Source organism: Brassica rapa, chromosome A03, assembly GCF_000309985.2.
Source record: "Brassica rapa cultivar Chiifu-401-42 chromosome A03, CAAS_Brap_v3.01, whole genome shotgun sequence".
Taxonomy (NCBI): Eukaryota; Viridiplantae; Streptophyta; class Magnoliopsida; order Brassicales; family Brassicaceae; genus Brassica; species Brassica rapa.
The window spans coordinates 12685928-12705542 of NC_024797.2; the positions used below are offsets into that span (position 1 = coordinate 12685928).

At 37.1% G+C, this 19615-nt stretch overlaps 4 protein-coding genes and 1 long non-coding RNA gene across 6 annotated transcripts; 2 read left to right on the forward strand and 3 right to left on the reverse strand.

Moving 5' to 3' along the window:
• Positions 1-613: 613 nt before the first annotated feature.
• On the forward strand, positions 614-6381 carry LOC103858380 (B3 domain-containing protein REM13). The gene is made up of 10 exons (XM_009135731.3): positions 614-1544; positions 1633-2070; positions 2149-2557; positions 2653-2774; positions 3177-3653; positions 3734-4198; positions 4315-4695; positions 4793-5164; positions 5270-5413; positions 5606-6381. The coding sequence occupies exons 1-8, from the start codon at positions 1473-1475 to the stop codon at positions 5039-5041; spliced, it is 2613 nt and encodes an 870-aa protein (XP_009133979.1). The 5' UTR covers positions 614-1472; the 3' UTR covers positions 5042-5164; positions 5270-5413; positions 5606-6381.
• Positions 6382-7117: 736 nt separating this feature from the next.
• On the reverse strand, positions 7118-9072 carry LOC103858381. 2 transcript variants are annotated; one of them, XR_004455994.1, is made up of 6 exons: positions 8901-9072; positions 8307-8824; positions 8084-8148; positions 7893-7994; positions 7629-7769; positions 7118-7537 (listed from the first exon to the last, which is right to left on the reverse strand). It is a non-coding gene; the product is annotated as an uncharacterized LOC103858381 (long non-coding RNA). The 2 variants fall into 2 exon arrangements; XR_631121.2 differs by having other exon boundaries at positions 8307-9072.
• Positions 9073-9214: 142 nt separating this feature from the next.
• On the reverse strand, positions 9215-13804 carry LOC103858383 (mechanosensitive ion channel protein 9). The gene is made up of 5 exons (XM_009135732.2): positions 12025-13804; positions 11822-11942; positions 11326-11619; positions 11048-11250; positions 9215-10960 (listed from the first exon to the last, which is right to left on the reverse strand). The coding sequence occupies exons 1-5, from the start codon at positions 13173-13175 to the stop codon at positions 10720-10722; spliced, it is 2010 nt and encodes a 669-aa protein (XP_009133980.1). The 5' UTR covers positions 13176-13804; the 3' UTR covers positions 9215-10719.
• A 1120-nt stretch (positions 13805-14924) lies between these two features.
• LOC103858384 (fasciclin-like arabinogalactan protein 3) lies at positions 14925-16054 on the forward strand. Its single transcript, XM_009135734.3, has one exon. The coding sequence runs from the start codon at positions 14973-14975 to the stop codon at positions 15813-15815; it is 843 nt and encodes a 280-aa protein (XP_009133982.1). The 5' UTR covers positions 14925-14972; the 3' UTR covers positions 15816-16054.
• Positions 16055-18075: 2021 nt separating this feature from the next.
• LOC103858385 (thylakoid lumenal 19 kDa protein, chloroplastic) lies at positions 18076-18987 on the reverse strand. Its single transcript, XM_009135735.3, has one exon. The coding sequence runs from the start codon at positions 18948-18950 to the stop codon at positions 18237-18239; it is 714 nt and encodes a 237-aa protein (XP_009133983.1). The 5' UTR covers positions 18951-18987; the 3' UTR covers positions 18076-18236.
• Between the last annotated feature and the right edge of the window lie 628 nt (positions 18988-19615).

Genomic DNA, 19615 nt, shown 5'->3' on the forward strand with positions numbered 1-19615 from the left:
CAAAACCATCAAAACTATTAAAATGTGGAGTGCATTACCTATTGGGACACTTTTTTATCTTTCTTTACACTTTAAGACACTTTGTGCTGGTGAGGCACTTTCTCTCAACAGCTAGCTCTTTCTTGACATATATACCCTTAACCGTCGAAACTGAGACAAGAAATAAAATTGTCGTTTAGTGTCTTTGGGGTAAGTACAAATCGTAACTTTAGTTTTGGTCTAGTTACTTTTCTGGTTATTCTATCTATATTTTATGTTATTCTTTTCTTACCTTACTTTATGATTTCATTTAGATTTATCTTAATTTCTAAAATATATAAAACAAAAATAATTGCTACATTAATATATATAAAAAATTCTCTATTTTTCGACATCCATTTTCATATATTTTAACATACATACAGAAAAAAAATGTGGATATGGACACTAAAACATGGATGATATGAATATGGACAACAAAACTTGGACAAATGAATTGTGACCACGAGAGCTTGCCATTTTCTTCTCCACAACGAAGCTCGGACCTGCTCGCTGTCGCGTTGTCCCCTCCACACCGGAGCTCGGACCTGCTTACTGGGAGCAGAGAAATCTAGAAAAAGGTGGAATTAGGGTTCGTGAATTGAAGTATATTTGGGAAAGTGCTTTTCTGGATTTTTTTGGTAATCATAAACTTAAATACAAGCTTTGTTAACGTGTTCGGCGGAGATCCGAATCTGATGGTCTTCGAACCTTCAAATCTGGTGAAGTTGATGGAGGGATTGTGACAGACATCATTTTCTGGGTTGAGGAAGAAGTCGGAAGCGGTGGAAGGTTAAACGGCATGAATAAAAAAATAAGAAACATGGATTGTGGATAAGCTGGAATGATGGATCCATAACTTGATTGAAACTGTTGATAATTATATTTAGATGGTAAAGTGAAATTATATCGAGGTGAGATATTCTTTGTTTCAATTGTGTTTTAGTTTATTACTTTTTGTAGGTGAAGAAATTGAACATAAAAGAACAATAAAGATAAATAAATTAAAACACATATAATTGTACAATATATATAGAAGGATAAAATGGACAAATCAACCATAATAAGTGTGTCACATGTGCATTGTGTCTTATACTGTAATTGAGAAGACAAAATGTGTCCCTCAATGTAAATTTTTCTAAAATGTGTCGATAACAATATCGACTCTTTGAAGTATGTGGAATTCATCATTTGGGGTGTAATTAGATCTACTCAAAATGTTTTGGGGCCCAATCGAATTTGTAAAAGTTGAACCCGCCCAATCCTAAATCCGATTAATAAAAAATCAAATAGGCTAAAGGTTTGTTAATCGGATTCAGGATTGGGCGGGTTAAACTTTAAAAAATTCGACTGGGCACCAAAACATTTTTAAGTAGATCTGATTACACCCCAAATGATGAATTTACGATACGCGAGTCGTTCTGTTCCTTCAGTGAGCTTCGACAAATCAATCAATGGCGAAATCAACAACGCTTCTTAGCCCGCAGTTCTTCCACACTCTTCTTCCTGGCTTTCAAACTCACCTCGTAAATCTTCATTCTTCGATCAGTTTCTTCTAATTGATAAAATAATCATATCCTTTTTTTTTCTTCTTATGTTTGTTTGTTTGTGTAGACGATTCCCTCAGACTTCTTCTCGAATTATATCAAGGACTTGGAGACGACCACGGCGGAGCTCAAATCGGACTCCTCCCTCGACATAACCTGGAAAGTCAAACTGACTGGTCGGATACTTAATGATGGCTGGGGAGACTTCGCCGTCGCTAACAATCTTCACATCGGCAACGTCGTCCTTGTCCGTTACGAAGGAGGTATTGTCTTCCATGTTTCTGATCTAGGACCCTGTTTCTCTCAGATCCAACACATTAATCCTCCACGACAAAACATTGATGAGGAAGATGACGTGGAAAGGGAGAGGAAAGGAGACGAGTCATTAATAAAGAAGAAGCTTAAGCCGAAGCAAAGACCTGTGTCATATTCATCATATTCACCATGTCATAAGCGATTCGTAACGTTTACGCTCCCGCCTGAATATGCCACACTTTGTAGATTGGTAACTCATCAGTAATAAACAACTCTTGATTCTTTCATTATGATGCTTTTTATTTGACCTCTGTTCAAATATGTACAGACTCTTCCAAATCTATTCGTCAAGGAGAATGGCATCAGCAAGCCTGCGGAGATACGTGTGTTGGGTAAAGATGGTACAAAGTGGCCGATCACCCTTCTACTTGACAAGAAAGGAATAATGAGTTTCGGAAAGGGTTGGAAAGAATTTGTCAAAGCAAATGGGCTAGAGACAGGATTCACGCTCAAGTTGATGTGGGAAGACACAACTCCTTCGTTTAGTTTATGCTGTCCAGAATCAGCGAGTGACAGAGATGAAAAAGAGTGTTTAGAATCTATCAAGAAACAGTCTCTTTCAATAGATAGGAGAATTAGAGACAAGCCCGGCAAAGATGACAATAACAAAGAGGAGAAAAGGTCGTGGGAGAGGCAAAAGATTCATCTGCGAGGGAGAGATGTTGGTGATTTTGAGGGTATTTTTACTTCTCTTGTATTCTGTTGTTATATATGAATCCATATAGTATCAGTATATCATGAGGTTGTAACATGCGGGATGTTTCTGGTATAGAGGTTCCTATAAACAAGAAAGTAAAGACGGACAGTCATGGAACAGAAGCGGCTTTTTCTTCATTAGACAACTCATGTTTTGTGGCCTTTGTCACGGATTCGAGTCTAGACTCAGATACACTGGTATTTTACTTTACTTCTCCATTTACCAAAATCTCATACTAATAGCTTCTGCATGCTGTTTCTAGTGCTGCACATTAGGTGTAGTCTAATTCCGTTTGGCAACAAATTTGTTCAAGTGATGTCATAGTTAAATCTCAATTTTTTTTTGGTTCTGTCCTGATACAAGATGTCTTAGGTATTTAAACTTCAAGTTGGATTTGATTCGTCGTCGTTTACTTTGACTCTGCTTGGTCTAGTTTGGTTTCATTCGAACTGCTTTGACTTGTCTTATTTGCCTACTTTCATGCATGCATATTGAATTATTCATGTTAATGTTTCCTATATTATTGTTAAGTTGGTTAGTCGTAAAACTAAACAAAAATTCATGAGATCTGACCCGTGATGTTAATCTGGTGTTTGCAGTATCTTCCACGATATTTTACAAGCTCAAATGGTCTTACAAGAAAATGCCGCAAGATTGTTTTAATAGATGGTGGGGGAAGATCATGGGCAATGGATCTGAGCTTCAACGAATCTTCTGATATTTTCTACATAAGCCCGGGTTGGAGAAGTTTCTGTGACAAAAACGGTCTACAAGCAGGAGGCTTCTTTACGTTTAAACTAGTGGGAAACGAGGAAACTCCTGTGCTCAGTTTCTGCCCTATGGAGTCCATCGATAGTAGAAGCCAAAAAGATTGTTTTGAAGCTCATTCCACAGAAGTTAGCAATGAGGAAGAGGAGATAGAAAGGGAGAGAAATGAAGAAGAGACATTAATGGATATAGAAGAAAAGAAGAGTAAACCGGAGCAAAGACCTGTGTCATATTCATCATATTCACCATGTTATAAGCGATTCATAACATTTACGCTCCCACCTGATTATGCCACACTTGATAAATTGGTGAGTATCGAAACCCACGCTTGATTCTGCCATTATTGATTATGATGCATTTTATTTGACCTCTGTTCAAACATCTCCAGACTCTTCCAAAGCTATTCGTGAAGGAGAATGGATTCAACAAGCCTGGGGAGATATATCTGTTGGGTAAAGATGGTACAAAGTGGCTGACACGACTTCTACTGGACAAGAAAGGACTGATGAGACTGGGAAAAGGTTGGAAAGATTTTGTCAAAGCAAATGGGCTAGAGTCTGGATTCACGCTCAAGTTGATATGGGAAGACGCAACTCCTTCCTTTAGTTTATGCTGTGCAGAATCTACGAGTGACAAAAATGAAGAAGAGTATTTAGAAACTATCATGAAACAGTCTCTTTCTATAGATCGGAGAATCAGAGATAAGATTAGTAAAGATGAGAATGACAAAGAGGAGAAAAGGTCATGGGAAAGAGAAAAGATTAATATGAGAGGGAGAGATTCAACTACATCGAGACAAAAGCAATTCCTGACATTAGCAATCACCCCTACCAGTCTCCGATGTAATAGAATGGTAAGTTCACACAATCAACTCTTGCCTCAAGCAGTCAGTTTCTCTCTATTGTACTCTTAATGGTTTATCAAGAAGTTTGTATATTATTTTATTTTCCTTTCAAATCTTTTTTTCAGCGTCTTCCAATACCATTCTTGAGGAAGAGTTGCATGGACAAGCCTGGAGTGATATATCTGTTGGGGAAAGATGATACAAAGTGGATGGCAAATCTTATACAGGAAGGGGACGGAAGAATGAAGTTGGGAAAAGGCTGGACAGCTTTTGCTAAAGAAAACGAGTTTAAGGCAGGAGAATCCGTTACATTGGAGTCAATCTGGGAAGATGAGACTCCTATGATCAGGTTTCTCCGTACGGAGTCTGAGAGTTCAAAAGCTAACAAGAAAGAGTCCATTTACATGGAAGACACAGAATCAAGAACGAGAGATTCATCTACAGAAATCCATGCCCGGTTCGTGACGTTAACACTAAAACATGAAGATGTCAAAGCCTGTATGCTGGTAAGTCGATTGAAACAAAATTTGTTACAGAGGTGAATATAGTTTGTCTTGAATTTTATATTTGTAATGAGATGTCTTTGTTCATCTATTGTTGCAGATTCTTCCTAGTCAGTTCTTGAAGGCTAATGGCATCAACAAACTTGGGAAGATAACTCTTTTGGATGAAAATGAAGTAGAATTGTCGGCATATCTACTGTCAAGAGAAGGAATTGTTGCTGTGGAAAGTGGTTGGGGTGAGTTTTGTGAAGCTAATGGCGTCAAGTTAGGAGAATCTTTCACTTTGGAGTGCATTAAAGAGCAAGACGAAACAGCTCCTGTACTTAAAGTTATGTTCTCAGGAGGCTAATAAATAAAAACAGGATGTAAATTGAAGATCCCTTAGTTGATTTGAACCAACCAAAAAGAAGAAGCTCGACGAATGGTGATAGTAGTCTTCAAGCCTCTTCTTCCTGGCTTCCACGGCCACTTGGTACTTTCTATTTGTCCTTCTTATTATATATTTGTTTGCCTCTCTGAGAAGAAGCTAACTGAGAGCTGGGTTTGGCTTTGTGTTTGTGTTTGCATATTGCTTCAGAAAAACTGATCCAAAGGGGAAAAACTCTGATTCGTCGTTTGTCCTCCAGAGAGTCAGAGTCAGAAGAAGAGATCAACTTCGTTGAGTTGTGTTCTGTCTCTCTCTAACTCGACTCAGACATATAAGAAGACTGTTACAACTTCGGTGAGTTGGATCTTTATATAACTCGCTCAGAGGTGACTCCGTGACTGTTACTGCTTTTTGATTGGTTAAAGTATGTTATTGTGGTCTCAGTCAGATATAGTCCTGTTTATGCGATGATCTTCTCTGTTAATGTTTCAGTTTCAATTCGGGTTTACAAAACTGTTATTTTTCTCGTATGTTTCAAAATCGCAGCTGCCTCAGTCTTCTTCAACAAAAATGGTACAATCTGCAATGGAAAAGCATACATTGTCCATGCCAGACTGGTCTCTGCTACCGGAGGAGCTACTACACATGATCTCCGAGATGCTTGTGCGGATCCGCCTTTCCCTTTCCTTCTTGCCTATTACCCCGAGAGAGTCGGAGGATAACATGGCACTTCCATATCGTTTTCAGTGCTCAGTGAAAGTGGAGTTGCTTTTTATTGTATTGAATTTTCAGAATCTTCCAAAGAGTTTTGTGAGGGCAAATGGTCTAGAGACGAGATGTGGAGATATTGTTCTGATGAATGAAAAAGGTAGATCATGGATTCAGCTTTAAAACAAAGACAATGTGGAAAAAGTTACATCACACGAGGGTGGAGAAGTTTCTGTAGTGCCAATGGACTCAAGGCTGGAGATATCTTCACTTTCAAACTCATCAAAAGAGGAGGAACACTGCTTCTACGTAAGTCTCCCTCCCACAGAGAATCCAAAGAAGATGAGGGCTCAGAAGCTGAAGAAATAGAGTCTCTTTCCACAGAATCTGACAGCGATGAAGAGAGCAACCAAGATGAGAAAGCACTCAAGAGGCGTATATTTATTACTAGGGTAAACCCGCCCTACGGGCGGGACAATAAATTAAAAATAATATTGAAACATTTTATATATGAAAGAGCATCTGTAATTATAAATGTATTTTAATTTTATTTTGTTATTTTCTAAAGATCATAAATTTGTTTAATTTGCTTAAATACATGGTTTTACTACTAATATGTTTTTTAAGCGAGTTTTATAAATTTAGGATATTTTCTATGAAATTTTTGAAGAGTAGATTTATAAATATATTAATTTTATTTCACTCACACATCAATGATTTTACGATTAGCAAAAATAACTAAAATTTGAATATATATATATATATATATGAAAATATATTACTTTTTTACATAGACGTATTGTATAACCTTATATTATTCTTTTTTTCTTTAGAAAGACTTTGAAATAATAGAATATTATGTTTTACATTTCGGAAGGGGATGCACATAGAAATTGTATAGTTACGAAAATTTAAATGTGGATTTGTTTTGTTACACAAAATTTCTAGCAGACCAACGGAAATATAATTACTTTGATCTAATATGTTTTCTAGAGAGACGCCTTATTCCATTGGACACGCCTTATTCCATTGGACAGAACATAGTTTTACAAAGCAACATAAGTGATCCAATATGCTTCAAAATCAATGAAACATAGACCTTAGAACAGGGACGAAAACAAATATAATGCTTAGGTTACCTATACTTTTTGGCGGTACATAGTTTCACTTGGAATTCACTTTAAATTTGAAATAAGCATCCATGAAACAACAAATCAAATAAAAAATAGGAGAGTTAAGATTTGCTTTGACCTAGGGACTGACAGAGACACAAACGATCATCAACAAACTGTTTTCTCCCTTTGCAGATTTTTAAGCACAAAACTGAAGTAAATATAACATGGGCTGACCTTAAAGATCAAAAGAATCCTTTAAATGTTAACATGGTCTCGTGTCCTTTAAGATTCATTTCCAGCAAAATCTTTTACAAAAATGTAAAGGCATCTCATAATGGGTAAACCTAATTGGTAATTTCACAAATCATGAGGACCAAAATAACTATAACATGGTCAGTGCCCTTTGAAAAACAAAGAAAACGTTTAGATGGAGATAGTACTTGGAAAAGATACCTCTCGAAAAAACTTAAGAAAATATGCAAAGTGCAAACACTGTGTTCCAGGAATGGGTGGAACCCATTGATTAAATATTTGGCTCTTATGAGCTTTTCGTTGCAGGAGTTGAAATCCTCTCGTGATTCACAACCTCCTTCCCAGCGTTTTGGCAGCTCTCCGATCCCATTGTCGTTAAAGACTTCAGATTTTGGCCACACCCCTGGAATATCAGAATATTTTTTTATTGATTGAGATCTAAGGTAGAGGAACCATAAGCGATATGACAGGTATGTAAAAATAAACAGACGTACCTGTGTAAACATTGCCAATGATAACTTCTTCACCATATTAAGATTTTTCGGATTGGCAGCAGAAAGGCCTACGCCCAAATCCAAGTGGGGTCGTCAGTTCATATAAACTATCAAGTGTGACATGAACAACTTCTGGTAAATCTGTTGGCATAGAGCATTAGCAATGAGAAACACATCGTATGTGTTTGAGAGAAATGAAACGTCATGTAAATGTATGACTTAGGTGTTTGTTTCCAAAAAAGCCAAGAATATGAGACAAAGTACCTGTTACTATTTGTTTGACTTGGGACTTGGTAAGTTTCGCTGCAAAACCTTGAGAAGCCATGTCCATAACTGTACAGCACTGAATCATGAGCATTCCCTTTACTATAATCATGGGAACAAAAAAGGCATGAATCTAAGTATCAGTTGAGACATTAATATAAACTTGGGAAAGAGAAACAACTCTTACATACCTTCCAAGAAGTGACCACAACATCTGATGATGAGAAGACCAGCACTTAGCTACATAACAAAGAGACTGGAGAGTACAGGAAATACAGCATTAAAGATGGAGAAGTTGAGGACATTAAAAAAAAAAAAATCAGGCGAAAGTGATCTTTATTCCACAATGGTCTAAGCCAAGTAAGAGCCTTTCTTCAAAAAAGAAGCAAATCGGGTCCGAGACTAAGTAACTACCATATCCGCGAGTATATGGATCTGGTTCATCATCCTTCGCCGAGTCCAAGATCAAACCCAAACCCATCTCTCCCTGTTCATGATTTGCTTACTTGATTTCCGATCAAGCCGGTGACGAAACTGATGAAATCAAAAGGAACAATCAAAGAGATCAACAAACAAATCTAAATCTTCATCGATACACAAAAACTCTGGAATAAAAAATGATAATCTATACATGAACAAATGTAAGCTAAGTTAACAAACAAAACCAAAATTGAAATCATTTCCCAGAAACCAAAATCGAAATCATTGTTATCACTGGGATGTTATGAGCCTTGATTGCTCTTTTTCGCCTGGGAAGAGAAAACGGGAGTGTCCTTTGGAGACGTTGACATGGTTAAGGGAGGCTGCTAAGGATCCATGTGGGATATCTATTGGTCGTGTGCCAGATAGATCAAAGTGGGAAGCTTATGGAAGTGAAGAGCCGTGGAAGCAGCTTCTTCTGTTTAGGGCTTCAAGAACAAACACTGATCCGGCTTGTCAAAACCAAAATCGAAATTAGACATTCTGTAAACAACGTCTCCTTTTGGAGACTCCGCCATACAAACTCACCGATAGAAAATTCTGGAAACGTAACGTTTCCAATCGTCACCTTCGATGATGAATTAGCCATTTTAGAGGAATATAGACACTCAAGAGATCAAAGAAGAAAATGACTCTTCGATTCGTCGTGGAAAAACACTAAACCCTTAAAAAATTTTGCGGCTGATCTCGCTGTCTATAGAAAGCAGAGTTTAAAAGCGCCTTAATAAAACGCTGTGTTTTGTTAAAGGGGACACGTGTCAGCGTGACAGCATCCGAATTAGTGAGGTGTAATCCAACGTGGAGGCCCTAAGGAGAGATTAAACTTAACTTTATATATAAAGATAAGTTTTCGGGTTTATCATTTAAAAAACCAAATAGTTCTTAGTTTAAACATAATTTACATATACTAGAATGATAAAGTATTATATATGTTTTTTTTATCGGTATAATCTTAAGTAAATAAACCTCAAAGCATTGGTTTATAAAATAAGTAATTTGTTTTGTTGTTCTAGAATTAGATGATTTTTATACCAAAGTGGTATACATATATACTACACAAATATTTATATTTCGAGTCTGCACTTACATTCTATAACAGTTTGATATATTAGATTGAAACACTAACATGTGAATGGAGTTTACCGGTAATTTTCTTCAAAAATTTAATTATTCGATATGTATCTGGAGTGAAAATAATTTTTACAAATGTCCATTTTTTTTAAATTAACACTTACGTAATTCACCGAATTCATAGAATAAGTTAAAAAGAGAAACAAAACTCATATCAATGAAACAAGTACGAAAGAACAATTTTATAGAGATAGAAAATGAAATCACTTATGGAGAATCAATAGTATACAAATCGAGAACAGAAAATCTAATCATTTTTCGTCATTTTACAATCGATGTTGCCTATCTGGTCTTGGTGATTTATGTCAGCCGCAAAACTTAATTTTCTTTTGTACATATGAAGTCTTAAAAATAATTAAAATGGATTGTAAATGTTAACTCTTCAACAACGATGATACATATAAGATACCAACATTTGTATTCGTCATTTTACAATCGATAACGATGGTAGTGTTGCAAAATGTTAAAACCATTTAATGAATAAACATTAGTATAAAAAACTCACTTCGCGCATGCGCGCATATTATCATCTAATATATTAGTATTTAGATATCTTCGTATATCCAAAATATTTTGGTTCGGATCAGGTTTGGTTACCCAAAATAATTTGGTTCAGTTACAGTTTTTAGGATATTAAAATTTTGGATTCAATTGGGATTTTTAATCAATTCCGGTTCTGATTCGATACTAATTTTTTGGATCGGATTCGGTTTAGCTTTTCGGATCCGGATATTTTGTCCAGCCCTAAGTTTACCATTTCAAATAAAAACCTACAATCTTAAAAATCTATTGTGTACTATTGGTAATAGAATTTTAGTCAATATATCAGTACAAATGTTTGCAGAACGTGTCCTATGGGAGAAGATTACTGAGTTGAAGTTCAACGCTTGTGTCAATATAGACTTTTAGTTTTAGGTTTGAGATATTTGTGTTGAGAATGGTAATACAGTCTCATTATCTCTGTCGAAGGTTAGTTTCTTATAGCTTAAAGACCAAACGGCCTGCACTGCCCAAATTAATGAGGAAAACTCTGTTTTTTTAAGCAGTATATCTTCCGCTCAAAAAAGAAAGGATACATATAAGTATCTTCAGAAAAGAAATACAAATCCAAACCGAGATTTAAGAGTTGAATTATCAAACGGAAGCAAAACAGGTGAACAAACAAGTAGTAGTGAAATAAATGCAAATGGAAAGAAACAAAGAAACAAAGAAACAATCACTTGTGACTGGTGAGATGAACATCTTGAGGAAGGAGGGTGTAATCAATCTCAAGCTCCTCGAGAACTCCCTTGATAGCTATGAACAGTTCGGTTCTCCTGAGATTCTTCTCTCCAAAATTTTGGAAGTTGATGGTGTGCTGGACTAGAAGATTCATCTTCAGTTTATTCACATTCTCAATCGCCTTCACCATCAACATCGGTTCTGGATACCAATGATGTGGGTTCTTCACCAAGTATCTGATCCAGAAAAAAAACATACCACTTACTCGCCAATACACACTGATGTGTGAATACTAAAGAGGTTTGGTTTTGCTTGATACTTACTCTCCAATTTTTTTCTTGAAAGTGGCTATTTTCGCAGCGGGTGTTGAAAATGAAATGGAGAGTTCTATAAAATCTCCCATGTCTGGACTTCTGTAGAAATTGCTTATTGATTTCGTTATTAAAACCGCATTTGGATAGAACACTTTCTCGTTGTCAATCTTGAGGAATACGGTAGTTAAAAGATGTATTTCTTCAACCAGCAACTTCAAAAGAGAAATTCATAGATTAGATGTGTTAATAGTGAACAAAAATAAAATAAAACCTCAAAAGTTATTTACCATTACACCCTCGACAACGCAACGGTCACCGACATCATAAGGGTGCATCACAAACACAAACACAAATGACTCAAAGATGTTCTTGCAAGTGCTTCCAATCATAAAAGCAAGACCCACAAATTGTGAGGAGAAGACCAACAAAAACTTGGTCGATGCTATATCAAGAAGTATTAACCAAATGATGAAGGTGATAATGGTCAAGACTCCAGCTATTAGTTTGTCCACCTGCTTAACCGCTGTTTTTGTGTCGTCCAATGAATGTCCTAGAGCTTTCCGACTTGTATAAACTTTAATCTGTCAAAGAAAATATGGCAATAGATTCTTACGCACACACATATATATATATATTTGTTTTTCAACTTCTCTACATTACACATGGACACAAAAAACTAAAGACTTGTTTATAGCCATGGATCATAACCGGCTTATAGCGTCTTCAAGGGCAACCATGAAATAGAGGAAACTTATATTTGGAGAAGTGTTTGAAGAATGTTACCACCCATTCTGTAAAAGCTTTCCGTGTGATTTTCCCGGTCTCGGTGCCTTCTATTAATGGAAGTACAAGATCCACCTCTTCCTTTATCATGAACCTCAACAGATCATCTTCGTTTATGTAACTGGAAAGATACAATATCAAGTATTGTATATATAACTTAAGATGCAAACTAGAAGAAAGCAGAGTATATCTTTACTACTCACTTGCGGTTCGGCTGAGCAACATTTTTGAAGATATCATAAGCAGCAGCCACAGCCTCCATCTCATTAGTTATTTCTTTATCATGTTTCCCTCTCCTATTGATACACTCATCTAAAGTGCTAGATATGGTTGAGAGACCTGAAGCTCTCACAGCTTCAATCAAAACTCGCATTGCCAAAGCAGAGACCTTCTCTTGTTTCATCTTGTGAACTTTTCCCATGTCAAGCACTTTCTTCCCTTTCACCGATCCATCCTCGGTGCTCATGAAGCTTAGGTGTCCCCTCTTTGGCTTGCACCCAACTCTCTCTGCTTCTTCTACATGCGGAGGTCCCGAGAGGGTCTGGAGAACATATTGGTGGAAGACAGACTCTTGAATTCTCTCAAAGAAGTTTCTGACGTTGAACTTTGAAGCAAGTACTTTCAAGGCAAACGTCTTCATCAAGAAAAGGATTGACCCCACGAGAAGCGAAACAATAGTCCAAGTTACAAGGTCGAGAAATTTTTTGGTCTTACGAGAGTGTTTGTTGTCTTCCTCGAACAGAAATATCCAAGCAACAAGAACCAGGCTGAACCAAATGAAGACTTGAACATTCTTCTTCAAACCATGCACAAAGTACAAAACCTTTTTTCGTAGGAGATAGTTCCTTTCTATGATGAACACTGCTAAATGCATGAACCAGTTCGTCATGAACATGCCACTTAGCGTCACCATAACAAATACACACCATTTCCAAAATTCCAAACCCCATATCAAATGCTTGTTCACCTTATCAACGGTTAAACTCACAACCAAAGTGCATAAGATGGCAACAAACACTGCCAGTTCAAGCAAAGCCCGAAGTTTAATTCCACTTCGCTTAACTTGGTGTAGCTTAACCTTTTCGTAGATTTCCTCATTTTCGTCTGTCTCCTCTTCATCAACTTCATTCAGTGTTGCTGCACCAACCCTAGGGGTGGTTCCAACAATTTCCTCTACTACAGTCTCATCGAATCGATAAGACTGCTGTTTTGCAAACCTTGAATTGGGCTTAGAGTAAACTGACCTTGAAAATGATTTCCTATTTGTATCTGTTGAATGAGATGCTGCTGCTTCTCCTTTATCTGGAACATTGATAACAACTTCTCCTCCTGTTTTGCTTGTCCTCTCTGCCATCCCTTAAGTCACCTCCAACCAATAAGTTTGCGATGCAATTTGACCCCAATGGCTCTCAAAATAGCCCAAAAGCTGGATCAAGCCCTATGAACACGACAATAGAAATGTACCAACAGTGATTAGATCAATCATAAACTCTTATACCAAGATAAAATGAGATTTTATTTATCAGATTCCTGACACCGACTTTGAACTAACTTTATTAATTAAAACGACCAAATTGAGGAGCTCATCTAGCGTTTTAAAAAACTAATATGAAAGCTAAAACCTTAAACCCTAAAACCAAGGTTAGAACAGAGATATGCAAGATCGACCATTTGTTCGTACTTAATGAGTATTACCTTTAAAACCCCACCATTTATCCTAAGAAAGCAGTAAGAAAGTTCAATCAAAAGTTTTCTAAAAACAAGTATGCATTTTCACAGAAACAAAACCAACAGGGGCTACTGGCATCAGCTATACAAAAGTTACAAACACAACACTTTAGCTAGATGAGCAGAACAATGCAGATGCTACAAGAGGTTTTAAGGGGTGATTATAAGAAAATAAACAAGAACAGCTGAAAAAAAGAAGAGTTGGTGGAAATGCCTTTAAATCTGAAAGCCACAATGATCAAACAGAGCAGGTATGGAACTTTATATATATCCTTGTGCGGACCCAAAAAACCATTTTTTAAGAAACTTTAAAGGAAAAAGAGAAAGTTGAAAGAGCAGAAGATCGTACAAGAACCCAAGCAAGGTATGATCTTAAGTCTTTAGTCTAATTTAAGTGCAGTTTAGAAACCAAAAGAATTACAAAGTAGGCAACAACAAATAAGCCTCGATTAAAAATATGTACCCGAAACGACTTTACTATTTCTTTTAATTTGCATAATAACTTTGATGTTGACGTGTATTTGTAAAATACAAACAAGTTGGGGGAACGTTACTAACAAGTTTTTGATCTAGTGACTTTCCTGTATTTTTCGGTTGTGTTAGTCAGCAGTCACTGGAAGGCGATGGTCTTTTATACTCGACAAGAGTATTACTTCAGCATGTCGGGCTTTGATCATCTAGAGTGCGGTTAACCAGTAGATAGAGACAGTTCAGTTTTGTCGGCAACTATGATATTAGTGAACTAGTTGATGTCCGCACTTTGTGCAGATTACTCTATTTATATATTTAACAATTTCTAATTCTAATTCTAATTTTTATTTTTATAAAATAATAATAATTAAATTAGAAGAAAAAAAAGATCACCGGATCACTTATAACAAATAAACTTCTTTTTTTTGTAACAGAATAACGAATAAACTTACACTATGCATTACCCATATGACCTACACAATTGTCAGAATACACAAATCAAACAAACACATAACATCTAAATAATAAACTCCGCGCAAAGCGCGGTTACCCCTTAGTTTGAAATAAAGTCTATCGACAGTACTAAGTTGTTGAAGGATTGACTAAATAAGGATAAGGATGGACTTATCAAAATTGACTACATTCTAGCTGTATTATGTTGCAACATCTCACATTCTTTAAGAAGAATTATTTTTGTCAAGATCGCTAACTAGCAAACTAAAGGTAGAAAATAAAACAGTCTAAAGCCAAATATAGAGGTGACAACAAGAAAAAGACAAAGTTCAAATTTGGCCAAAACATAATCTTCGAAAATGTCTCTCCACCATTAATCTTGAGCTCCTCTCAAGGCGTGTGTATATATACCAATCAAACATTTTGTTGCAAACTCAGGCTTTGAGATCTGGATTCTACTATTCAAAATAAGGGTGAGAAATAAATAAACACCCAGAAGATGGATCTCAAGGCTTCGTCTTCTCTCCTCTGTCTCGCCATCTTATTCGGTGTTTCTTCCATTGTATCAGCAGTTAACATAACCCGAGCACTCGAGAAATACCCTGAATTCAGCACCATGGTTGAGCTTTTCGGCAAGACCGAGCTCACCCCTATTATCAACAAACGTCAGACAATCACCGTGCTAGCTCTCAGCAACGATGCTATCGGTTCCATCTCTGGTAGACCTGAGGAGGAGCTCAAGAACGTTCTTATGAATCATGTAGTTCTTGACTACTTTGATGAGCTCAAGCTCAAGGCTCTAAAGGACAGGAGCACATTGCTCACTACCCTTTACCAATCTACCGGTTTGGGCCAGCAGCAAAACGGTTTCCTCAACTGCACCAAAACTAACGGAAAGATTTACTTTGGGTCTGGTGTGAAAGGCGCTCCTCAAACCGCTGAATACATCACTACCGTGTTCCGCAACCCGTACAATCTCTCTGTGATCCAAATCAGCATGCCCATTGTGGCTCCTGGACTCGGATCTCCGGTTCAGGTTCCTCCACCACCACCCATGACACCACCACCGTCTCCATCTCCCAAGAAGGCTGCAGCCACTCCAGCTCCTGGACCAGCCGAGGAGGAGGATTACGCAGATTCTCCTCCTGGCGCAGCTCCAGAAACCGCACCTGCATCAGCCCCATCAGAAGATGGTTCTCCTGCTCCGGCTCCAGGGAATGCTGGTAAGAAGAAAATGGCAGCAGCTGATGAAGTTGAACCACCTACTTCTGCTTCTAACACAGGTTTGAGTTTTGGTGCCGTTCTCGTTCTCGGGTTGGTGGCTAGTTTTGCTGGGTTCTAAAATGGGTTAAGAGTTAAGACAGAGCAGAGTCGAGGACAGTTACCTGAATATTGGAATCGACCATGGTGATATGAAGTGGATCAATACTTAACAAATTCTACTCACATTAATAAACCTCAAAATCATTTATCATTAGGGAATTAAAGTGTGATGTTCAACAATGTGAAATTTTTACTGAGATATTGTAACCTATGTGTGTTTATCTTCATTCATCAATTCAACGTGTTACATTCGAACAATATGTGCAAGGAATTTTCAAACTAGCCAAAAAAAAAAAAAAAAATCAAATTAGCGCCATGGAAACGATTTAGTCCCAAACTAGCTTTGATGTGTTCTAAGATGGTTTAAGACAGAGCGACTCGAGGATAGTAAACTGAATATGAGACACGACCATAGAGACAACCATGGTATTATGAAATGCATAAAAAGTAATAATATTTTCCACGTACTCGCATTAATGTACGTCAAAATCATTTATCATTAGGGAACTTTAACACTAGGAATCCAGAATAGGATTTGAGATTGATTGAGAACTCGGCGTCTAGCAATAGCTCAAAGAACACTGATTTTGAGAAGAGGAAATCGGCCACCCTAAAAAAAGGAGTTGAACGGTATTAAAACTAACATGGATAGTGTTCACAAGCTTTTCTAGAAGCAAGTTAGCTTTGTAGAGGATATGGAAGCTAAAAAAATCAATAGTGATGGAGATTTAGAAGAGGATGTGAACTTCATCAGTGGTACTGGTTTTCAGAATCAAAAACCTGGGAATCAGAGTGGATACAGAAACTCCTATAGAAATGGTCAGAGGAGTAACTTCAACCAGAGTTCACAGTTCCAGAAACCCTACAGCAATAACTTCAACAACAGCAAACATGAACTATGAAAATTCTTCCTACCAGAACGTGCCACCACATACTCGAGAGAGCAAGATTGAAGCAATGATTGATCAAGTTCTTGAGGGTCAGCAAAAGCTTATGGTGAATGTCAATAAAAAGATAGATGCTATCTACACTGAGCTGAATGCAAAGTTTTAGACTATGAACACACATGTGAAGAAGTTGGAGACACAAGTAGTTCAGACAGAAGAAACTGTTAATAAGCAAGAAACCATCATAAAAAGTAATGAATCACTGAAGTACCACCTGAATGTCATCATAGAGGATGATTTCTGACAAGTGATTAAGGAGGAGAAGTTTCAGGAGTGGGATTTCGATGTCGAAAGCTCCATGAGTTTTGGCGGTTCACATTGGTGTCGACCGACACCAAGAGATGAACATCGATCGATGGAATGGGATGAACACCGATCGACATGAGATGTTCAATATCGATCGACGGAGTCTTGTTAAATGGTTGCGTGGTATTTATTCGACTGACACAGAAGTATACTAATTCTAACGCTATTCTAAGATCTTTATCATGAGGAATTGACTTGACAAAGTTTTGTGGGATTTTCCCTGCAGAACTCATGATCAGCACATGTTGTTAAATGGTCATGTGGTTAACATAGATATTCTATGTTTATTTTTTTGAAATAATTGGAAATGTTGTTGTAGCCTAATAAACTAAGAAAGTCTTTTGAATTATTGAGATGAACACAAAATATTTTTGATGTATCAATAAACCAAGACTTGACTCTATAATGTTTTCAAATAGGAAACTGTTAGCTTTAGATTTATTTACAACTTAAAATTAATTGGCGGTAAGTGGAATGATCATAACCCTTTATATTACTTAAGCTTTCTTTAAATTCAAGATGTGGAATAATTTATCCTTAATATTTCTTCTCGAGATGATGGCTATCAGCGGCCATAAATTTCAAAAAATTAAGACATTTATACTCTGTTAGTATAACAATTATACCAATCTAGAGGGTTATACTATGGAGTTTAGGATATTTAAGATCTAATTTTGATACCCAGTTAGATTCGAATTTATCATGAGTTTCAAAATTAAAACCAATTAGGATATAAATGAACTAACCAACCCTTTATATATTAATTAAAGTTTTTTTAAAATTTTCAATGTGGAATAATTTATCCTTAATAGAGAATAAACATTTTTGCCCTCCTAGAGTTCCTGTAATGGCTATGAGTCAGATAAAGATCAACAAGTTTCTTTTGGGTTAAGTTTCAAGGCAGCACCCTCCTGAATCTTTACCATATGGAATAGTCTGCAATATATATGTCATTTCAATCGGAACCTAACGACTTCAGAGCTAAACATCCAGAAATGTTTGGCAAATTGGTTTTGTCCGAGGAACTATTAATAACATAGAGTTAATTCAGATGAGATAAGGATTGTAAACTTCAACTCTTCCATATACAATATTCACCAAGATAATCTCCAACAAGGATGAAGGATGATTGATGATATTGATACATACAAATTGAATACAGTGACAACAAGAAAGGAAGAGGAAAGTCAAGAAGAAGAAGATACGGTCTTGAAGGAGTCCCGAAGGTGGGTTAATGTGTCTTGGTCGCGGTTCCACTCGGGCGCAGGGGCGTTGACGAAATGGGCATAGAGCTTGTTCTTAGCGCAAGTGACTGTGATCAGACTGTGCTTCCCTACTCCATCGATCTCGTACAGATAGTACACCTGCCCTGTCTCTTCATCCTTCTTCTCCTCAGACACCACTTTATCAGCGCCTGCTATCAGATCCTGGAGCTCCACGTCTGACAAGGCCAGGTTGTTAAGGATCACATCCCTCGGAGCCAGCTGTCTGAACCCCGACAAGAACGTAAGGTACTCCTTCTCTGTCCTCTTCTTGGGGTTGTAAAATTCGCTGTCTGTCCCGTTTGTGCCCTTCTCCACCTTGGACACCAGCCTCTCCTTCCACCCTTCCGGCACGTCGTACACATACTCCGCCGATGTCTTCCTGTCCGAGTTCCCTCCGTATCCCCCGTAGTTCGCCGCGCTAGCTGCTGTCCCGTAGTATAATTTGTAGGCTTGGTTCCCCTCACCCGCGGCAGGCAACGCCGGAACCATCGTCAGGACGGCAGTCGCGGCGACAACGGCAGAAAGAGAGGTGCCTAGACATCGCGATACTATTGCCTTGGGGAGGACCGGCGTTTTGGTGGTGGCTGAGGTTGAGGAGATGACGGAGGGAGTTGGAGAGAAGATTTTAGTGGCCATATTATTATTAGTTTAGATTTGGTTTGGATAACGTTACAATACCCACTCTCTTATTCATTTGAAACCCTCCGCTTCTTTCAGCAGCTTCGGTTTTCATATCTTCGAACAAGCCCAAAACTTTTATCATATTATGTATGTGTCGCTTCCCTTACATGAACAAAAGCGAGAGGTTTGAAAAGTAACATGAACGTAGAGATAACTGAACAAGGCAATGCATTCACTTTTTTTTTTCTTTCAAGGCAATCCTTCCAACATATGTCACAAATCAAAGATTATGTCATGGGATAGGCTCAAACAAGAGATGACGAAAATTTTCTTACCTTACAATTATTATCAACTAATGTTTCAAAAATTCCAAAGTCTGCGGCAAGGGACTCGATCCGTTGACGATTATGCAACATAATTTTAAGATGATCAACCGTGTGGAAGTTTCTGATATAGAAGAACAACTAACAATGTGATTTTCATTTTTAAAATTTTTAAAGAAATAAACTGGTCCATCTAAATATATATACTAAAATATTATTAAACTATCCATAAACTTAAGTATTAATGTTTTTCATTTTTTTCTTTAAAAAAAACTTACAAAATTACATAATGTGACTAAAGTATATATGACAATTAATGATTTTGAATAATAAATATTTGATGAAATTTTTTTTATC